This window comes from Phaeoacremonium minimum (genome assembly GCF_000392275.1).
Source record: "Phaeoacremonium minimum UCRPA7 unplaced genomic scaffold PA7_03_scaffold_359, whole genome shotgun sequence".
NCBI classification, from domain to species: domain Eukaryota; kingdom Fungi; phylum Ascomycota; class Sordariomycetes; order Togniniales; family Togniniaceae; genus Phaeoacremonium; species Phaeoacremonium minimum.
In genome coordinates, this window is record NW_006921263.1 from 502,978 (window position 1) to 521,882 (window position 18,905).

The 18,905-nt window shown below is 52.0% G+C and overlaps 4 protein-coding genes across 4 annotated transcripts; 1 reads left to right on the plus strand and 3 right to left on the minus strand.

Annotated features, from left to right (window-relative positions):
- Nucleotides 1-913: 913 nt before the first annotated feature.
- Nucleotides 914-2,779, minus strand: UCRPA7_4711 (putative general stress response protein whi2 protein; the record flags this gene model as incomplete). The annotated part of the gene is made up of 6 exons (XM_007917262.1): nucleotides 914-1,199; nucleotides 1,255-1,604; nucleotides 1,669-1,804; nucleotides 1,863-1,899; nucleotides 1,958-2,701; nucleotides 2,764-2,779. The coding sequence occupies 6 exons, from the start codon at nucleotides 2,777-2,779 to the stop codon at nucleotides 914-916; spliced, it is 1,569 nt and encodes a 522-aa protein (XP_007915453.1).
- Nucleotides 2,780-3,425: 646 nt separating this feature from the next.
- On the minus strand, nucleotides 3,426-5,636 carry UCRPA7_4712 (putative g patch domain-containing protein 1 protein; the record flags this gene model as incomplete). Its single annotated transcript, XM_007917263.1, has 1 exon — nucleotides 3,426-5,636. The coding sequence occupies one exon, from the start codon at nucleotides 5,634-5,636 to the stop codon at nucleotides 3,426-3,428; it is 2,211 nt and encodes a 736-aa protein (XP_007915454.1).
- A 3,135-nt stretch (nucleotides 5,637-8,771) lies between these two features.
- On the plus strand, nucleotides 8,772-11,648 carry UCRPA7_4713 (putative serine threonine protein kinase protein; the record flags this gene model as incomplete). Its single annotated transcript, XM_007917264.1, has 3 exons — nucleotides 8,772-8,966; nucleotides 9,044-9,674; nucleotides 9,730-11,648. The coding sequence occupies 3 exons, from the start codon at nucleotides 8,772-8,774 to the stop codon at nucleotides 11,646-11,648; spliced, it is 2,745 nt and encodes a 914-aa protein (XP_007915455.1).
- A 666-nt stretch (nucleotides 11,649-12,314) lies between these two features.
- Nucleotides 12,315-14,716, minus strand: UCRPA7_4714 (putative adenosine deaminase protein; the record flags this gene model as incomplete). Its single annotated transcript, XM_007917265.1, has 3 exons — nucleotides 12,315-12,656; nucleotides 12,733-13,070; nucleotides 13,687-14,716. 3 exons carry the CDS (start codon nucleotides 14,714-14,716, stop codon nucleotides 12,315-12,317), a joined length of 1,710 nt encoding a protein of 569 aa, XP_007915456.1.
- Between the last annotated feature and the right edge of the window lie 4,189 nt (nucleotides 14,717-18,905).

The window sequence follows — 18,905 nt, forward strand, 5'->3', positions numbered from 1 at the left end:
TCACCTGCTGTTTCGAGCCGAGCTTGGACGTACGCAACACTGCACTGGGCAAAGAGGGATCTGAAACAGCAACTCGGTTCTATCGGTACAGCAACACAGCATCAGAGTGCCTTGAGGTGTATGCCAAGGAGCGGTCCCCTCAGATCTCCACAATCAACAGCTCGCTGTGTACACTGCAATTGGCAGCCCGCCGTGTAAGTGTCGATGCCAGTGTGCCCTGGGGGATCGCCGAGGAGGGGTTGACTGATACGGGCTCTACGTGATGTCATGTCTTCAATGCGTAATGCGTGGGGTTTTCGGCCAATGCCGTATCTAATAGAATGCACCACGACCAGAATTGCTTGGCAATGCATCTGGAAAAAAGCAGTGACGAGAGCTTAAGTCCATATCTCCTTTGGATAATACTAGCCGGGAGAGAATAGGGAGTTTATCGCCGTGCAATTTCTGGGAGGATAGCATGATGCCATGCACACAATAGGGTCATTCAGCCAAGAGTCTCAATCACACGTTTTAAGCGGGCAGAATAGCGCGTGCCTTCAACTTGAATCCGTAGTTGCAGACTGATAACGGAGTATGTATATTCTCAAAGTATCAACTCGGAGCCTCGATATGTCAAAGTCTCTCGGTTGGTTATGACTTCCCTTGTTCAACGATGCTGTTGTATCCGACTATCCGTAACAAAACTTTGACAAAGGAAACGGGAATCCCAAAAGCGTCTCCAATCCGGAGGGATTATTAACAGGCTGTTTCCCTCAAAGTCGCCAGCAAAAGAAAGATGTCTCTCCAGGCCAAATGGACCTCTTTCAGGAGAAATATAGTAACAGCAGAGCTTGCTCTCAAAAACTCCACACTTGCGGATATGATTGCTTCAACACATCAATCTCATGCTTCCATCAGTCGTCCAGTCTCTCTTTTATCTGAGACCGATCACGCTCATCTCCAAAGTCCACACCCTCCTGATCCAGACTTTGAGCGTGCCTTCAACTCCTTCGACATCATTCAGGTCAACTCCCTCCCACCAACACCTTCTCGCCGGTTTCCTCCAGAAGAGCAGGAGCTTCTGCGCCATGCCCACTGCGTTGTTGCCCATCTCGTTGCCGCGGATATCGCTTCGCAGCCTCGCGAGAGCCAGGCTGCAGATGACAGCTTTGTTGGGCTCGCCAGCTCTGTGTCCCCACTGATCATCGTGATTAAAGCCACTGTAAGGAGTCAGCACATAGCATATCTCAAGGTAAGCAGTAGATGTGGACGTACCCTGCCGTAAGCATCTCAATAAGATGTGCCTCAGTAGTTCCAGGCTCGTCACTTCTCTTCAGTCCCGAGAAGATTCCGTCTTGTCTCAGCAAAGCTCTTGCGGCCGCTCTTTTGACCTCAACCATCTCAGGTTGGTTGATGTCTGCCTTTGGAGGAATGACATAGAAGTCTAGGTCCTCACGGAGCACGATGATACCAGCTCTCTTGGATGAATCGTCTCGTGAGCCTCCCAAAGGCTCGATCGGCATGGCATCACCATCCTGTGATGCGCTGGCTGAGGTGTCTGTGGGAATAGACTGGGCAACATTCCGGAAGAACTCGAGCATGTATTGCAACGAGGCTGGGTCATACTAGTGAAGGATTAGAGATCCGTATCTTCAAATAGCTCATATATACAGCTCCTGGTCTACTCACGTCAACTTGAACAGCGTCTCCATCTGCGAATCCGCCCATATGACCCTCAGGGAAGAGGCCATTGGGGAAAAGTGATAGGAGGACAAATTCGGGGAGCGTCAGCAGCTCGTCTCTTGAGAGGACAAAGCGGGTGCCCCTGTGTAAAGTTAGAAACCTACAGAACAACCAGTATTGAGAACATGATGTAAACATACCGCAGGTCCATCGTAATGGTCTCATCTGCGCCAACATCTATCATGTGTAAGTCAGGAACGCTGTCTCAGGTCCACGTGCGGTCATCCTCCCTTACCTCCGATTGCGTTGATAGGCGGTCCGCCTTGTTGTACCTGAGTAATAATACTCGAGGCTCCTCCTGCGGCAGCCATGAGATATGTGAAAGTTTGGAGAGGACTGGATCCCTCCGAATACGCTGGCGGTGGCTCTGCTTCGTCTTCCTTGCTCTGTGATGAGCCCTCGGCCTTGGTATCTCGCGGGAGAGCACGCTTGGTCTCGGCGACGGTGTCCTGATAGGCACTGGAGGCTTCAGAAGGCCCAGAATCTAGCGGCGCATACGCCGGTGCAGATGCCTTCTCGAGCGGAGTGGAGGATGTCGATGAAAGACCGAGCTTGTCGGGCTCGAAAACGGTGTCGGGGTCCGGTTGGAAGGAGGACGAAGGGGGAGCGAAGAGCGATGAAAACGGTGGCGGAGCGGTCCGAAAGGCAAGTGACGCGGATGTAGAGCCTGATGCTTCGGATGCAGGGTACTGAGGCGGCGGAGATTGCGGGCGATCCTCGTCGGCGACGCGGCTGATCTCGTCGACTTCGTTGGTGAAGCGGACTAGAGCCTGACCCTTGAACTGGTCCTCCGCGAAGGCCTCGTCGACAACTCTTCGTCGGCTGCTGTGCCCGACAGACGCGGACTGTCCGTTACTGGCCTCCCGGGGTTCTGACAACGTGGCTATGGTGCGTGACGGCACTGGTGTTCCGTCCGTCTTATCTTGCTTGGATTCGGCTGCGTTGTAGGCGGGAGCTGATGCTAGGACTGCTAATCTCCCTAAGGGTGGACAGCAGGTCGCATGCAATAAACGGCGGATGGGGTGTGGGAGATGGATTAACGATTGATTGCTCGCATAAGGGACGGTTCTGGGAGGGTGGACGGAGGGAAGGAGGTCGATGCTCAATCAAATGATCGCTAAAGCTGGCAGATATGATGCGATGCCAATTTCGAGTCAATCAATGCATGCGGGAAAAGTGAAGCGCAGAGCGGCAAGCACAAGAAACCGAACTAGTCCGAACAGAGACGGCGACAAAACGAAGCTGGTGATGGAAGGAATTGAATGTGTTGGCTTTGAAAGAGTATTGTGGTAAGGTTGTTGCAGTTGCAATCGTCGGGGAGAGGCCAATCCAGATGGATGGATGGATGGATGGGGCGTGCGGTTCTATTGCCTACCTACCTGCTCATGGGCGGCTCCCCTGAACCGGCCTTGTACCAGCACGCTGAAATTGCCTGGTCATTAGCGGTGAGGGTACTTGTTTCCTTTGGCCGGGGACGCTGGGATAACCGTGCGCTCCCGCCGAGCTACCATAAGCTCACTAGCGGCGTGTGTAGCCGCCGTCGCCTAGCCAATCAACCCCATCGTCGCTTGTATTCGATGCTGAGACCTTCACGAATCACACATGCGAGTTAATTGTCGACGGCATTGAAATCCAGGTAGGAAAGAAACGGTGATATCAGTAAGGATGATTGGTGTGTTTTCTTTTTGCTTTCTTTCTGGACATCAGTCCTCATCGTCACTGCTATCCCCAAAAATTGCCTTGAACACTTCCTCGCCTGCCCGCTGACCCTCTAAAGCCTCATTCCTCGTAGCATCGATGACAATATCTGGCTCTGTCGTGGGGACTTTACTCGCAGATAATGCCCCTGGCTCTAAGTCGATAGGATTTTGTTGTCTACCATCGTGGGGTTCTATGGCCATGTTAGGCATGATCATATGCTGATTCCCGGGCCCTTGAGCCATGGTACTGAAGTCTCCATAGACTTCAGCACTTGATTTGTTTTTGCCCATGCTGTTGACATCCGCGCTCTGGTCCGGCTGAACGTGAGCAGGTGGCTTAACGTTGAATCTCTTACAAAGAAGTCGCGTAGGATAAAAGTCCTTCACCGACCTCGTCATCTCCCCGTACATGCCCATCTTGGCAGCCTCCTCTGCCGGGTCTGATGGCTTCGCAGGAGGACGGCTTATCAGATCCTTATCTTCGGCCTTTCCGTCAGAGCCTGTTGCAAGTTTTGACGTGGACGAGGATGTTGTGAACCTCGAGGCCATCAGTCCAGTCATGGGCTTGAATATTCTGGCTACATTATAGAATTCTTGAAACTCCCGTAGCCAGTCATCATTATTCATCTTGGGTGGTTTGCTCGGCAGAGAACTTTCATATCCCGCTTGATACTCAAGGTACGCTCGGTATCTCGAACGCTTCGCCTCGTCATCCCCATATGGACCACCGCCAGCAGCACCTCTTGTAATGGCAGCCACAGCTGTCTCCTTGTCCACTGATGGGACTTGGTCCATCAGCTGTCGTAACTTCTCATCCGCCGAGAGAGCATACCCTTCTGGTATTTCGCCCTTCGCTTGAGGCAGATTTGATTTTCCGGTAACGGCAGCTAGCTTGTCCCTTGCAGAAGCAGACATGAAATCGAATACTGACTTTCCTGGCAATTGCTGCTCTCCGAGCAAGGCAGCCCGTGATTTGGGATCAAGTTTGGAGGCCTTCGCAGCATCAGCAGTGGATAAGTATGCCGATGATGATTGGCGATCTTTGGCTTGCTTGTTGGACTTCCAGTCAGGGGGAATCGTTGGAGGCGGATACTTGCCCTCTGCGTTTATCATGGAGATTAGCGGATCAGGCTCTTGGGCGAAGACAAACCCATCTAACGGTAGCCGGCCATCGTGGCATTTGCGCACCCCCAACGCCACTCTAGCCAGAGCTGCCTTCTTCGACACAAAGACAGGTTTAGATCTGAGGGTCGGATTGACAGGGGTCGCTGAGGCCAGGTCCTTCTTTTTCTTCTTCTTGTCGCCACCGATGACACGATTATAAGATATCCTTGGCCCCATCTCATAAGGGTCTTCATCGTCGGAGCCAGTGTCATTTAAGACCCCAATTCCGATACCTCCAGAACTCTTGGAGGAAGCTTTCTTCTGCATGAGAGGAATTGATGCTCGGGCACGCCTCAGCGGGCCATCCTCAACCTCGTCTTCGTCATCTGATTGATCTAGACGCCCAAGCTTAGAAGTCGAGTCGAGGGGCGTCAGTCTTGCCGCTCCCTCGTACCCCAGCCCTTTCCGATCCATCTTTCTTGTAAATCCTATCATGGGCACATTCTCCGGGGCGAAGAGAAATGTTTCGGGTTTGTCTGCAGTGACAGGCTTGTTTGCCACATCTAGTCGAGCCTTCCGGCGCACCTTGGGTCCAATCCCCTGCCCTTCCCTCCAGCCCATCTTCTTTAGAAGTTTTGTGCCCATCGTCTCGCCTTCCACGCGGAAGAGGCCAGCCAGGCCACTAGCCCGTACCGCGTCATGTTCAGTTGCGCCCAGACCGGCAAAAGCCTGGGATGTTTGAATTTTTCTCGCCTCCTCCGCATCGGCGAGGTCTTCTTCGTCCATGAAATCCTCGGGCCGCTGCTGCTGGCCGGCGTCCTTGCCGTCCTTGCGGCGGTTCGCCCGCGACGACACGAAGGTCGAGGGCGCCCATCCTTCCTTGGACCCGACGGTGTTGAAGTATCCTGCGCTCCAGCCGCCGGTGAAGGCTCCGTGTAGGCGCTTCCTGCCCCTCTCGTCTCTCACCTCCTGCTTCCACACCGGAACGTAGGAGCCGTCATCCCTGACCTCGGGGTCCAGGGGCGGCAGGGGTGTGCCGAACAGGACAAAGGGGGACTGCTGCTGCTGGAGGTCAGCTTCGTAAGCTGCACGGGACCGCTTGTAGGACATGGCGTTCGAGCACCATCGCGGGCCGGCGTTGGCATGTCGTGGGAGAAACAAGATGCCAATTTGACGATCTGATGCTGAGATAGCTGTTGTTTAGAGTGCCGGATCCACTAAATTTAGATGCTGTGGACAAGGAAGGTGGGGCTTTAAAGCCAATAATGTCCCGACTGTCCCAGCCTTATCGGACTGGGTCAGCTTATCGGGAAATGCCTGTGCGTCGTGCTCACTCCAGCGACCGCAGCCACCTATACCTAGGTAAGACTGCACATCTTGATTGAGGTTCTAGCAAAGGATTCTTTTTCTGATCCAAAAGATACATCTCATCAACTAACATTTCTTTAATACTATACCCTTAAAAGGTCTCTAGGGCATTGTAGATCTAAGTTTGACTGTTTGAACGAGTGTCTTTGGCTGTTGGGGGCATGTGAGACTTTGCGCCCGATGATATCATTTCGAGAGCTCTGGAAGAGTTGGAGATTCATACCCCACATGAGAAGCCACCACAATCCTACCAGCGCTCGAGCAGCGATAGCTTCAACGCTTAGCTGGCCGAGCTGGCCTGCTAAATGGTGCTAGACGTTACAAGCTCTGTTCCTCGGAGTTTTGAAAATGCATAGATTTCTGTGTACTGCCGCGTTTCATTGACAGAGAATTTGATGGTCATTCCCAGCGATTCAGTCACTGAATTGAACGGTGAGGTATTGAAACTACAGTGCAAGGAACCATGTCATGCCTTGCCCAGCAACATGAGAAGCCTATTTTAGGTAGCCTCAGGAGTTCGATGGCCAAGGAAAGCGGTGGACATCGATCTACTAGCATAGCATCGTGGCCGATCTCCTGAGGAGCGCAAACGGGCAGAGTGCACCTGCATCGCTGGTCTTTTAGCATGCAGTCAGCTCTGCCTTGAGAGAGCGGGAGGGTGTCTGGGTGTGTCACTGAACGCCTGGAGCAGCGCTTTCTGATAGGACCCAGCGAAGCACGACGAGGACCACGCCGATGTCTCACTTGAGATCATCATGCATGCCTTGTCTCGCTTGTGTGCTGGTGGGTGTTTGCTGGTAGGACGGGTCCAGAACCAACGAGGCGGCATTTGAAGACCGATAGTTGCGGCTGCTAACGGTAAGCTTTCCACTGGTTAACTTTCGGGCACTTCCTCGCTCAGGTCAGGCACCGTCAGTCGATTCAACTTGCCATGGAGCCTGACGACGATCCACAAGCGACACAGCAATGCATCCTTTGTAGTCCTAAGTGGTCTCTTGGTTAAGTAAGCTCCGGTCCACGGTGGGAGCAAAAAGGGGGAGAAGAGTAGGTGTCTGAGGAGAGGAAAAGTCTTCTCTTGTCATGCAGCCGTTGAATTAAACCAAGATTGCGCATCTGGCCTCTCTGGTGATCTATTGGTGACGGGAAGTGCAGAGTGCAGACAACCCTTTGAAACCCCTGGCCCTACAGCTCGACCAGGACCAGGGCGGATTTACGTGTTCGTCCAGATAATTATGTACCCTACCTCCCTACCTATCTATACCTTGGTCCTTGGTGGGCGGCCGGGCAGCAGCACCAAAAGCAATCCCAGCCAGACAACTCTCTTCGTTTGCTGGCGGTGGAATGCCTATCACAAAGCACAAGTCAGTCGTTGCACTGAGAATCTTGATCCATCATTATCAAAGATAAACCCTCATTAGTTCTGCTTCTCAGCTCACGGGTTGCCCTGACTCTAGGTATCTCGTATTGCGCAAGACTGAGTAGTGAGGGCACCCAGATAGAGTTAAGGACGCCGAACCCGTATTTCGAATTGCCCGTCCAGCATCCAGCGCAGCCAAAGCTCCCAAGGTACCGTACCGAGGAAGACACGCCCTAAAACTAAAACATTAGAGGGGCAATCCACCTCCGCCCAGGGAGCCAGGGTGTTTGTTTCCTGTCACCACACCAGCCACACGCATTTGATTCACTTTACTCCCACATCAAGACAATACCTACCTACCTAGGTCCTAGGTACTATCAGCATCTCCAGAAAGTAGCTAACAATTGCAGCTATCTTCCTGAGGTGCAGTGCTCCGAAGATCACAAGCTGCTTTGGGTATAGAGACACCCGACATGGCTATGCACACTTGACATCACCCATCAATACGGAGAATTGCTGTTGTGTCTCCTTATTACCTATTTCGCCCGCCTGCTACCAAGGCAGTTAACGTTAGCCTGAGCGAGCAAGCAAGGCTGCCCCCGACCACCCACCTTCTGGCTGCTTTTACCTACCTACTACCTAGCAGCAGTCGTCACTTTCCCTCCACTTGCTGGTCTAGGCGGACTAGACTAGCTTGGACCACTAATTACCACCACCGCAGGCTCATCCGCTTTTCCATCATTACCATCCCATCCCATCCCATAACGTTACCTTACTCACATAACTGTTTGCTCCTGTGCTGTCGTGGGCTGTCCCGTCCCGCCTTCCAACCTGAACCCAACCGAGAAACAAGGGCGCCCATTCTGTCTGATTGTCACTCCCCCACAGCTACAGACAAACAGAGACAGACGCAGACACTGGCAGACACAGACACAGACACACAGTAGCGGGAACAGCGCTCGCTCGGGGCTTTGGCCTTCTGCTTCTGGCTCTGGCTCTGCATCATCCTCCATCCTCATCTTGGTCCCCCCATCATCTTCTTGGTGTCCTCCCTCCCGCTCCCGGCCTTCCAAAACCCATCTAGCTATCTGCATCGACCTTCGATCTTCGCACACCATCGTGGCCAAATGACAACAGCACTTTCGCCCGGCGCTGAGGCTCCGACTTCTCCCCCAAGAGGCCAAGGCTACACTTCGACGCTCCCGACCAGATCCCAATCAACCCGAACCCGACAGCCTGCCACCTCCTCCTCTGGCGGCCCGCCTCCACACCGTGCCGCTTCCACCTCACATCACCATTCGAGCAGCACTGCCAGCCGTCAATCCTCCCGTCCCGTCCAGGACGTCCTCCCCCATCCACAGCACGATTATGAAACGAGCAACGTAGCCCAGTACCAGAAGCGAAGCTCCAGCAAAGACCGCCCTCCCCCGTCCTCCAGGGGCGGCGAGTCCTCCTCTCGACCCCATCGCCGCAGCAGCCAACGATCGAGTGGCCACCCGCCAACAACCCCGACTGCAGACATGCCTCCCACCGCCGTCAACAACGGGGCTCCAGGGGCGCCCGTCGTTCCGAGTGCTGCTGATGCCCGGGCAAAGCAGAGCAGGACGCGCACCACAATCCCCACTCAGTCGGGCAAGTGGATTCTGGGCAAGACAATCGGAGCGGGAAGCATGGGCAAGGTCAAGCTCGCGAGGAAGGAGGATAGCAACGAGCAGGTAAGAAAACCTGCCATCCTGCAATTACCGTCACCGGTGACACGGGGAGTCTCAATGCTAATGATCGGTCACTACAGGTCGCTTGTAAAATCATTCCCAGAGGCTCGGTAGATGATGGCCATCACAGTCGAGCAGATAAGGAGAGGGCCGATCAGTCTAAGGAGATTCGCACTGCCCGCGAAGCTGCCATCGTCACACTCCTCGACCACCCCAATATCTGCGGTCTGCGCGATGTTGTCCGCACGAATTATCACTGGTATATGCTATTCGAATATGTTAATGGAGGACAGATGCTTGATTACATCATCTCCCATGGCAAGCTGAAGGAGAAGCAGGCCAGGAAGTTCAGCCGCCAGATTGCCAGCGCCCTCGACTACTGCCACCGAAACAGTATTGTGCACCGGGACCTCAAGATTGAGAACATCCTGATCAGTAAGACTGGGGATATCAAGATCATTGATTTCGGATTGAGCAACCTCTTCGCCCCCCGTGGTCACCTCAAGACTTTTTGCGGAAGTCTCTACTTCGCTGCCCCGGAGCTGCTGCAGGCACGCGCCTATACCGGGCCCGAGGTCGATGTGTGGAGCTTTGGAATCGTCCTTTACGTCTTGGTCTGCGGTAAGGTTCCTTTCGACGATCAAAGTATGCCAGCATTGCATGCCAAGATCAAGAAGGGTCTTGTTGACTACCCTAACTGGCTATCAAGCGGTATGTAACCTGTCCACCGTTCCGCGACACAGGGCCCTTGACTGACTCGCAACAGAGTGTAAGAACCTCCTTTCTCGCATGCTTGTAACCGATCCTAAATCGAGAGCGACGATGGCCGAGGTCATGAATCACCCCTGGATGATCAAAGGCTACAATGGACCCCCCGAGAACCATGTTCCTCCCCGCGAGCCTCTCGCACTCCCTCTCGACACCGAAGTCATCAATGCGATGACTGGCTTCAACTTCGGCCCACCCGAAGTAATCAGGGCGCAACTCACACGGACAATCGAGTCGGAGGAATACCAGCGGGGTATTCGTGCACTTCAGCGGGAGAAAGAGCTGCCACAGCCGCCCAAGGCTTCCGAGCAGCGAAGGGGTGTATTTGACTTTTACAAGCGGCGGAATTCGATGAACAGTCGGGATACATTGACCAATCCCAGTTCGGAAGGTCTAGCTTTGGGTAGCGACCCGTTGAACGCCTTCAGTCCTCTGATGTCAATCTATTACCTTGTTCATGAGAAGCAGCAGCGGGATAAGGTCGACATCGTCCCTACCATGGCGGCCACGCCGAAGGAGAAGGATCCTCTGCCCGAGATTGCACCGCCACAGGAGGCACACACCAACGCTTCCGCCTACGAGATGCCAGGAGAGAAGGCGACCGGCGGCCGATCTAGGCCGAGAGCTCGTACTCATGGAGAAGACGAGGCTCCAGACCACCTCAAGCCTCCGCAGCCATCACCTGTACTACCCGATAGCTACCATTCTGACCAGCCCGCAAAGAAAGAGAGCACTGCCGCTGGTATTCTACGGCGCCTCAGCACTAGGAGGAGGAAAGAGCCAGAGCGGTTGGAAAAGGATCGGTCTCACCCACCCTCGGTACATGTGCAATCTCCTGCAGAGTCCCCTATCCCGCCTCGCAAGTCGTTTAGCATTAGACGCAGCAGGCGCGACCGCGATGACAACTCAGCGCCACGATTGCGCTCAGGCAGCAGTCAGCCACAACATAGCGACCTCCTGAGCCCTCCGTTGTCCGCTGGGGCCAATGCGCACGGCTACAAGAAGGGTTTGGGCAGGTCCACCAGTGTAAACTCTGCTGAGTTCCGGCGCCGAAAGGCAATGGGTTCAGGTTCGGGTGTTACAGATGAACCTCCGCCGACCAGCGGCTCAGACAGGTCCACTGCGGAGAAATTGGCAGCCCCTGAGCAGAAGGGAGCGGCCAGCTCACGTTCCGCTTCCATGAGGGCCAAGTCATTAGGTCACGCCAGGCGCGAGAGCATCCAAGCTAGGAGGCTAAGGAGGGAGGAACAGCGAGAAGCCGATGTGCCCGAGGAGACAGATCAGGAAGTAGGAGAGCAGAGCGGATTGTCCAATGAACGTCTTGATGACGCTGACCTGGCGAAGCCAGTCTTCCTGAAAGGACTTTTCAGCGTTTCTACAACATCTACAAAGCCTGTTCCCGAAATTCGCACGGACATCAAGCGAGTGTTGAAGCAACTAGGCGTCGACTATACGGAGATTCGAGGTGGCTTCAACTGTCGCCATGCCCCAAGTATTGACCTGAAGAAGGTCCAGGATCCTCCTACCAGCCCTATGCAGACACCAGGCCACAGGCGTCGCTTCAGCTTTGGCATCAGGCAAGAGCGCGACAGGGATGATATTCGTGACTTCGAGAGGAACCCGACAACCCCACGGACTCCTGGAAAGCAAAGAGACGACAGGAGCTACAGCAACTCAGACTTGTCAGATGACGACAGCGGTCCGCGCGAAAACGGAGCGCAATCCTCACAGGTCCCTGGAGAGACTCGAACGCATGTTCAAAGCGACTTGGGCGGCAGCATGGTCTTGGAGTTTGAGATCTTCATTGTCAAGGTCCCAGTCATTTCCTTGCACGGCATTCAGTTCAAGCGCATGACTGGCAACACTTGGCAGTTCAAGAGCATGGCCGACCAGATCCTCCGCGAGCTGCGGTTGTAGGCGATGCGCCGATGGCTGTTTGGGTTTGGATAGGATATTGTATGACAAGACAAGACTCGCCTTTAATGACCAGCATCTCCCACCACGGCGAATTTTCCAAGCACTTTTTTTTTCATGTTTGTATTAGTGACGAATGAAGAAGAAGAAGAAGAAGACGGATTAGGAAACACGGGATGATCTCTTAAGCGGAGGAACAAAAACGGCACGAAAGAAATGACCACTGCATGACCTCTCTTCCCTTTTACTCTTCTTCCCTTATGCACATCTCGTTCTGTCCTGCTCTCATCGTTTCTTCTACTTTCCCACCTAAGATTTTGGGGGGACGGGCTTTGTTTTTTCGTCTTCTAATTCTTCTGCTTCAGCATAGCTTGGCTGGATGGATGGCATAACATCATCGACATTTGAATACAGGTAGTTTTAATGACAGCTTGATCATTCCTGCTGAGACTAGGGGAGAGTAATGTAATACATGAGGCTTCGTGCAAGACTTTTGAGTTGTATTGGTGCAATTGTGGAACCAAAACACATGAAAGCGGGTGTCTATTTTGCAATTGCCGACAAGACATTCGGTAGCGAGTCTGATGATCTTTTGTCTAACAAGGCGGTATGAACCGTGGCTGTTTTGGCAGATGACATACGAACAGTGATTGATCTCCGGCTCACCGGCTACGCATACTTGATGACAATCTCAGCAAACTCGTTGGGCATGCTCAGAAACGGAAAGTGGCCAGCGGGCAAAGTCTCCTCCGCAATCTGCACACCTGCATCTTTGATGGCTCCAGCGAGGAACTGCTGTGCAACCAACGGCGCAGCGGCGTCCTTTTCGCAGAAGACGTATGTCACATCGATTTCCCGATACGCGAACGCTGTGGGCTCCCACAGCGAGCAGGATTTCGGGTGGAAGGCGAGACGGGAGAGATACTTCTCCTGCTCGTCCCCCGTCAGGTCTGGATAAAAGACATCGCCGATGCTTGTTTCCCAGTGCCAATTAAATGCTTTTTGGTCGCCCTGGTACAGAACAGTCAGCCTACCTAAAAATATATAATATAGAGCTCATGTCCTGGTAAACAACTCGACCGCGTACCTCGTACTTCAGCCACCCCACCGAGTCCGTAGGAGACGTCTTCTCAATGGACGTGCCCGGCAACGGCACAAACGCCGCCGTATAGATGATCCGTTTCACGCCGCCCGCGAGGCCCTTCTCCTCCCGCTCTCGCACTCCCAGCCCGCTTAGGGCCTCAGAGGCGACCATGCCGCCGTAGGAATGGGCGATTGCGACGACCTCCTTACCGGCGTCCACGAGCTCTGACGCACGCCTTGCGATGAGTTGCGCGTCGTCCTCGGGAGTACTCTTGCCGTCTACGCAAGATGGAAGTGCAGGTGCTTCGATGAGGTAGCCAGCCAACTCAAGGACGTCGAGCGCTGGTCTATAGTGTACCGGTAGATGCCATCCTCCGTGGACGAGGAGGATTGTAGGTTTCTGAGGTGCCATTTTTTTTATTTTTTTTATTGCAGAGACTAAAAGTTCAGTCAGTCTGGCAACATGATTCCCAGGTAATTGAGGTTTCCATGGTATTATATGTAAAGAGCTCAACTTGCTTTGCCGTTGGCCACAGCGAGCGCACCAATCCCAGATGCAGCTTGATGGAATCCTATTGTCAGATCTCTCCACTTTAGTAGTTGCAGTAGTTTCGAGTTTACAAATTAGTTCTCAACTCGCAGCCGAGAAACCGGCCGGATCCTCGCGTTGTCTTTCTCACTAGACCTCTGGTAGAATCCAAAACTGTAATCTAGTCCGAGAAAATAGAGTACTCAGGGTCTTAGTCCTAGATTGTATGTGAACTACTCTAATGCCAAACTGATATGATACGCTTATACAGTAGACATGCTAAAAGATTTTCTCAGTACATTGTATTTTCAACTCGACAAACTCCAGAGCCCTTGCTTCACACATTTTGTCTATTTCTCTAATTCAACGAGCTGTATTTCCGCAGACAGTCGTCAAGCATCGACATGAGCTCAGACTTGCGCTTCTTACCAACCCAACTACAATGGATCGAGTTTTCTGTTATGATTTTCCAATCCTTGACGCTGAGGTTGAAGGCCTCCTGGATAGCACAGAAATTGTTGAGTATATAGCCGCCAAAGTATGCAGGATCGTCGCTATTGATACTGAACTTGATGCCAGTCTCCATGAACGTCTTGATGGGCAAGTCACTGATTTTCTCAACAGCTTGCAAATAGCGGTTACTAAGCGGACACATTGTCAGGAGAATGCCCTCCTCCGCGACCCGGCGCATGAGTGCAGGGTCCTCGATGAGACGAATTCCATGGTCGATTCTCTCGACATGAAGAGAATCCATGGCTCCGCTGATGTAGCTCGTATCGCCCTCCTCGCCTCCGTGAGCTGTCCTGTGAATACCTCGCTTCTCTGCCTCGAGAAACTGCTCCTTGAAGAGCTCCGGCGGGAAACCAATCTCAGACGAGTCCAGGCCGAGAGCGCCGATGACACGAGATCCATTATCAGCTGCACTAGGCTCATCTTGCACATCAAGGTATCCGCCATCAATGGCCTGTTGCAGCGTCTCAGCCGCCGCAGGTGCTGGAAGATGTCGAAGGAAGCACATGATCAGGAGGCTAGTGACGCCAAGCTCCTCTTCGGCACGTTTACAGGCAGCTTTGTAGCCGGTGACCACGGTGTCAAATGAGATGCCGCGAGTAGTATGGCTTTGAGGATCAAAGAAGACTTCCGCATGCTGAACACCGTCTGCATGGGAGCTCTTGAAATACTCCCAGCCGAGCATCTCGAAGTCCTCTTTGGTCACGAGCACCCGCATCGCTCGGTAGTGGTACTGCAGAAAATCCTCGAGGTTATCGAAGTGCTCGTATCTCTTCGCCAGGGACTCCGGTGATTTGTAGGCTGGATCCTGCTCCGGGGAAGGTAATTCGATCTTGTTCTTGGCGGCAAGCTTGAACACCAATTCTGGAGTGAGACATCCTTCCAGATGGATATGGTGCTCGCACTTGGGCAGCTCGGCCAAGAACGGGTGAAGTGGCGATTTGCACATGCTATGCAGGAAAAGCTGTAGTTATAGTAGCCCCAGGAATTTGTTCTTGCTGCCTTTCGACGCCTACGATTCTCTTTTGTTGATTTCTATCTCTTTTGAGTGGTGGAGAAGTGAGGTTAGTTGCTTAGCTACAAAAACTGAACAGCCTCTCTTATTTATCACTGCACCTAACGGTCTCCTCCGACTCCCGCTATTTTAGTCTAAAAATACCAGGCCATGAATTCCTTTGGGTCCACCAATATTTAGTCAATTCGGGGCTCGTTTTGGTTTATAGCTTCATTAGTAGCACATGGCTAAACCCATGCGGGTGGGTTTCTCTGACTCGGCCGAGCTAGACAGATGGGTTTCGGTGGATCCCGATTGCATAGACATCGACTTCGCTGTAAGCCTAATGTTTATTCAGTTACTAGAGAGTTGAGTCTTCAAAATGTTGAACAGACAGTCTTGACATTGCGAGTTGTTCGCGATCTTGACATTCTTGAGGCGAACCTTGCGTCCAATCTCTCAGTTCATGCAGTAAGGTCCCAACAGCTAGTGAAAAGAGCGAAGAATATGATGCGCTGAATAAACCCCATTCAACTTTTCCTGTACCCCGTGCTAATAGTGATAATACAATCAAAGGAAGGAAGCGTCAAGCTCTGAAAACATCGCGCTCCATGCCATGTCGTCAATGCCCACCCTTGGATCCCACGATTGAGTCAACTCGTCAAAGTAGGACGCCAAATCTACTCCAGCTGGTGCTGTATCTGACATACTCGTGTCAAAAGACTGGTCTCCTTCTCCAAAGTTGGACGCATCTAACGACATGACCTCAAGTCTAGCTTCACCAATCGGCTGCAGCTGCTGAGACGGAGTTTCCACGGGTAGCCTTGTGTCCACCGCATGATGTATCATGGAATACCCAAGTCCTCGCTGCACTGCCTGGTATGATGGAACACTGGTTTTCCGAAGTATCCCCATCATAGACTGGAGCAGAGACGCGGCAGATGCCGACTGCCGCGCTGCAGATTCCATCATCCGAATGGCTTGAGCGAATTCGCCTTGTCGAGTCTCCTGCTGTGAGGCAGTGTCCCGGACGTTCAAATTCATTTCCATGACCAGCGCAATAGTAGCCACGAACACACTGTACAGAATACCCGTTAACTTCAATCTTGTCTGTGCGAAGTGAGCGTTTTCTTTCTCAAGATTCAGCTCTGCCTGGATAATCAGACTGGCAGACTTGAGGCATATGATTCGTGAGTAGGCCTGCGTCGGGTCCATGGAACCTCGTGCTAGGTACGGAAGATGAAGTCTGCATCGCTGACTATGATAAAGAGAGTTGACAAAGTATCTCTGAATCGCGACACTTGGTGAAGCCGCATTGCCGCTATACGGATTTTCATCGTCGTTGCTTAAGTGGAAAAAAGGGGGAATTTCGTTGAAGAGGCTCTCCAGCTCATTATCAGCTTCCAGCACAGCGCTGTAGTCGAGAACCCCGGCAGATGATGTAAAGAGGGAGTTGCGATCGAGAAGCTGACGAGAGACCTCGGCTAAATGCGTTCTCTGAATGAGATAAGATACTGCCGTCGCTTGATCAAGAGGTTTTGCGACAATCTCCGTATCTATTAGGAGGTCCTCGTCATCCACATTAGAGGGTTTCTTCACCACCATTCGGCGAGGGTCAGTTTGGTAGATTCCCTCTGTAATCCCCATGTATCGTGCAGCCAACAACCTGTGTGGGTATGTTAACAAGTTATCCAATTTCTCCTACCGCGAGGAGTCCATCATGATTGGACTACACTCACCAATCTGAAGATACTAGATACCACCATATTCGACGACCCACTTCAGCTTTGATCGTGTTAAACGAGCCAGCGTTGTCTGGATGATCAATGCGATGAAGGCCCAATTCACGAGACATCATCAGGGCGAGGTTTACCAGGAAACGATACCTATACGAACAGCCCTCCATATTGCCTATCACAAACAATATCACAACAATCCCTTGAACTGCTTCGAGAGAAAGGCACATAGATCTGTGGCAAGCATCCACTAAATCTTGAGCTGCTTTTGTCCATAAAGATGATTGTCGGTCAGCTTCCGCCGTGGTGCACAATATACCGCCGGCACAGTCACTATCTGTCCAGAAATATGTAGAGCTTGCGATGATGCTCAAGAGCAATATGACATGGCCGGGGGACACTTGGCCGTGATTGTTCAGGCGTATATAGAGATTCTCCATTGTAGCCCGTAAAGAAGGAACATGGACCACATGGTGAAAGCAATTTATGTCGGTAATAAACTTCTGCAGAAGTATTTCTGCCTCTGGATAGTAGGGAAGACGAATGTTAATGAGAGCGCTTGCACTGCCTTTACCGGGGATGAAGCTGGGGTGTTGAGTATACAGAGGACTGTTGACAACTTGACGCAGTGGAGCAATTTCGAAGAAGAACTTCACGGGAAATGTTGCATCCTAAGCTATGAAGTTAATAAGGAGTCTTTAGTGCGAATTCAGCATAGAGTCATTTAGTGCGAGTTGAGGAGTATGCAATTAGACAATTCATTAAAATAGCAGTGGGTGTACATACGGGAAAGTTTGTGCCTACAGATATTTGTTCTAGGCGGACGACATCATTACTAAATTCGTTTAAAGAATGCGCTCTTTGAGGAGGCAGACTTGCTAAAGAGCTAGGTGTCGGGTACGCATGAGTTCGTATAGGTAGATGGCTATCTTCAACAGCTAAGTCATCTGTTTTGAATAATTCGGGATGGCTAGTCATGAGCTGGCTCCATCGTTCAGACTGGATGGCTAGGAGCTTCTCGAGTTTTTCTAGACGCTGCAGAACATTGAAATCAGATGCTATCTGGCGTCTAAGACCTGTTGGGCCTGGAGATGTATCTGTGGTAACTGTGTTACCTTCAGGCGCGGGTTCTGGTGGTGGGCCTGAAGATGCATTTGCACTCTGGCAAGAGATGCCTCGGGAGACACAATTAGAGCACGGCTGTCCTCTATTACATCTCAATTTCCGCACTCGGCAGAAATGGCATGAAACCGGGGGTTGCTGCCGTGAACCACGGTCTCGGCGACTGTCGGTTGGACTGCTTCTCTCTGCAGTAGTAGGAACGATATTGGTGCTGGGACTGCCATTCTTGCGCGCTCGGCCACTTTTATTGGATGCGGCACTCATAGTCAGATCGCATGCTACATCCAAGGCAAGGTAGCCGTGGAGACCCCATGGACGTTTTACTTCGGATTTGTAGGAGAGTCCAGGTATTGCTGCTTCTCAGATAGTGCATTTATTGGAGGGCTTTGAGAAGGGTGGAAAGGGTGGGAGCGGAGTCTCCGCGGACCTTACCTACATGACTCAGCCAAGCCATCACAATCCGCCTCGGCGCTAGCTTCCGCCGTCGGATCCGCAACCCAGTCCCCGAAGATCTCGGAGCGGAGCCCGGACTCGGAGAATTCAAGCGGCAAGGTCCTGCGCAAGGCGAGCACTTGGGCATACTACGTTTGCCGCAGGGTGAAGACAAATTCGGGGACACAGCTGTGTGATACACTGCTGCAATTGAATAGACAATAAGGAACAAGTCTTGCTATTTATGTAACTGTTGCTATCTAGAAATCTCTTGCACCGAAAGCATCAAACGAATTGCCTTTCTCGTGATTGATGCGTCAGAATGACTTTCTTCTCTACAATAAATGCGTCAGAGAAGAGCTACCGGCAAAGCGATGACTATGACAATGATTAGTAAAAGATTCTCAAGCCGTCAAACGTAACACTTAGCTCCGGAATCTGGTCTATTTTGCGTTGAAGAAGGGCACTTCGAGCAGGAGCGATTTCGTCAGTAGGAGGATTATCAACGGCTACATCAATCAAGATGTTCTCAAGCCGAGATTCAGTAATCATGACACAGCACACTTGAGATTAGCGTCTGACCTAATGCTGTCTCAGCTACTCGTCTAAACCAAATCAAAATACTAATTTCCTTTGCTATAATTGGTGTGGTCACCATCTTGGGGTAGGACATATCGCGCCTGTCGTATGCTGTACCCACTAATTGACGATCCAGATCCAAGCAGTACACCTCCGCCGGGTTAATAAACGTTATTTTAGCAAGGTGAATATACCAGAAACTCAGGGTTGGGAATATTTGATTGGGGCTTCGAAGATTCTATTTATTTCTATACCCCCCCTGGTCTTGACAAAAG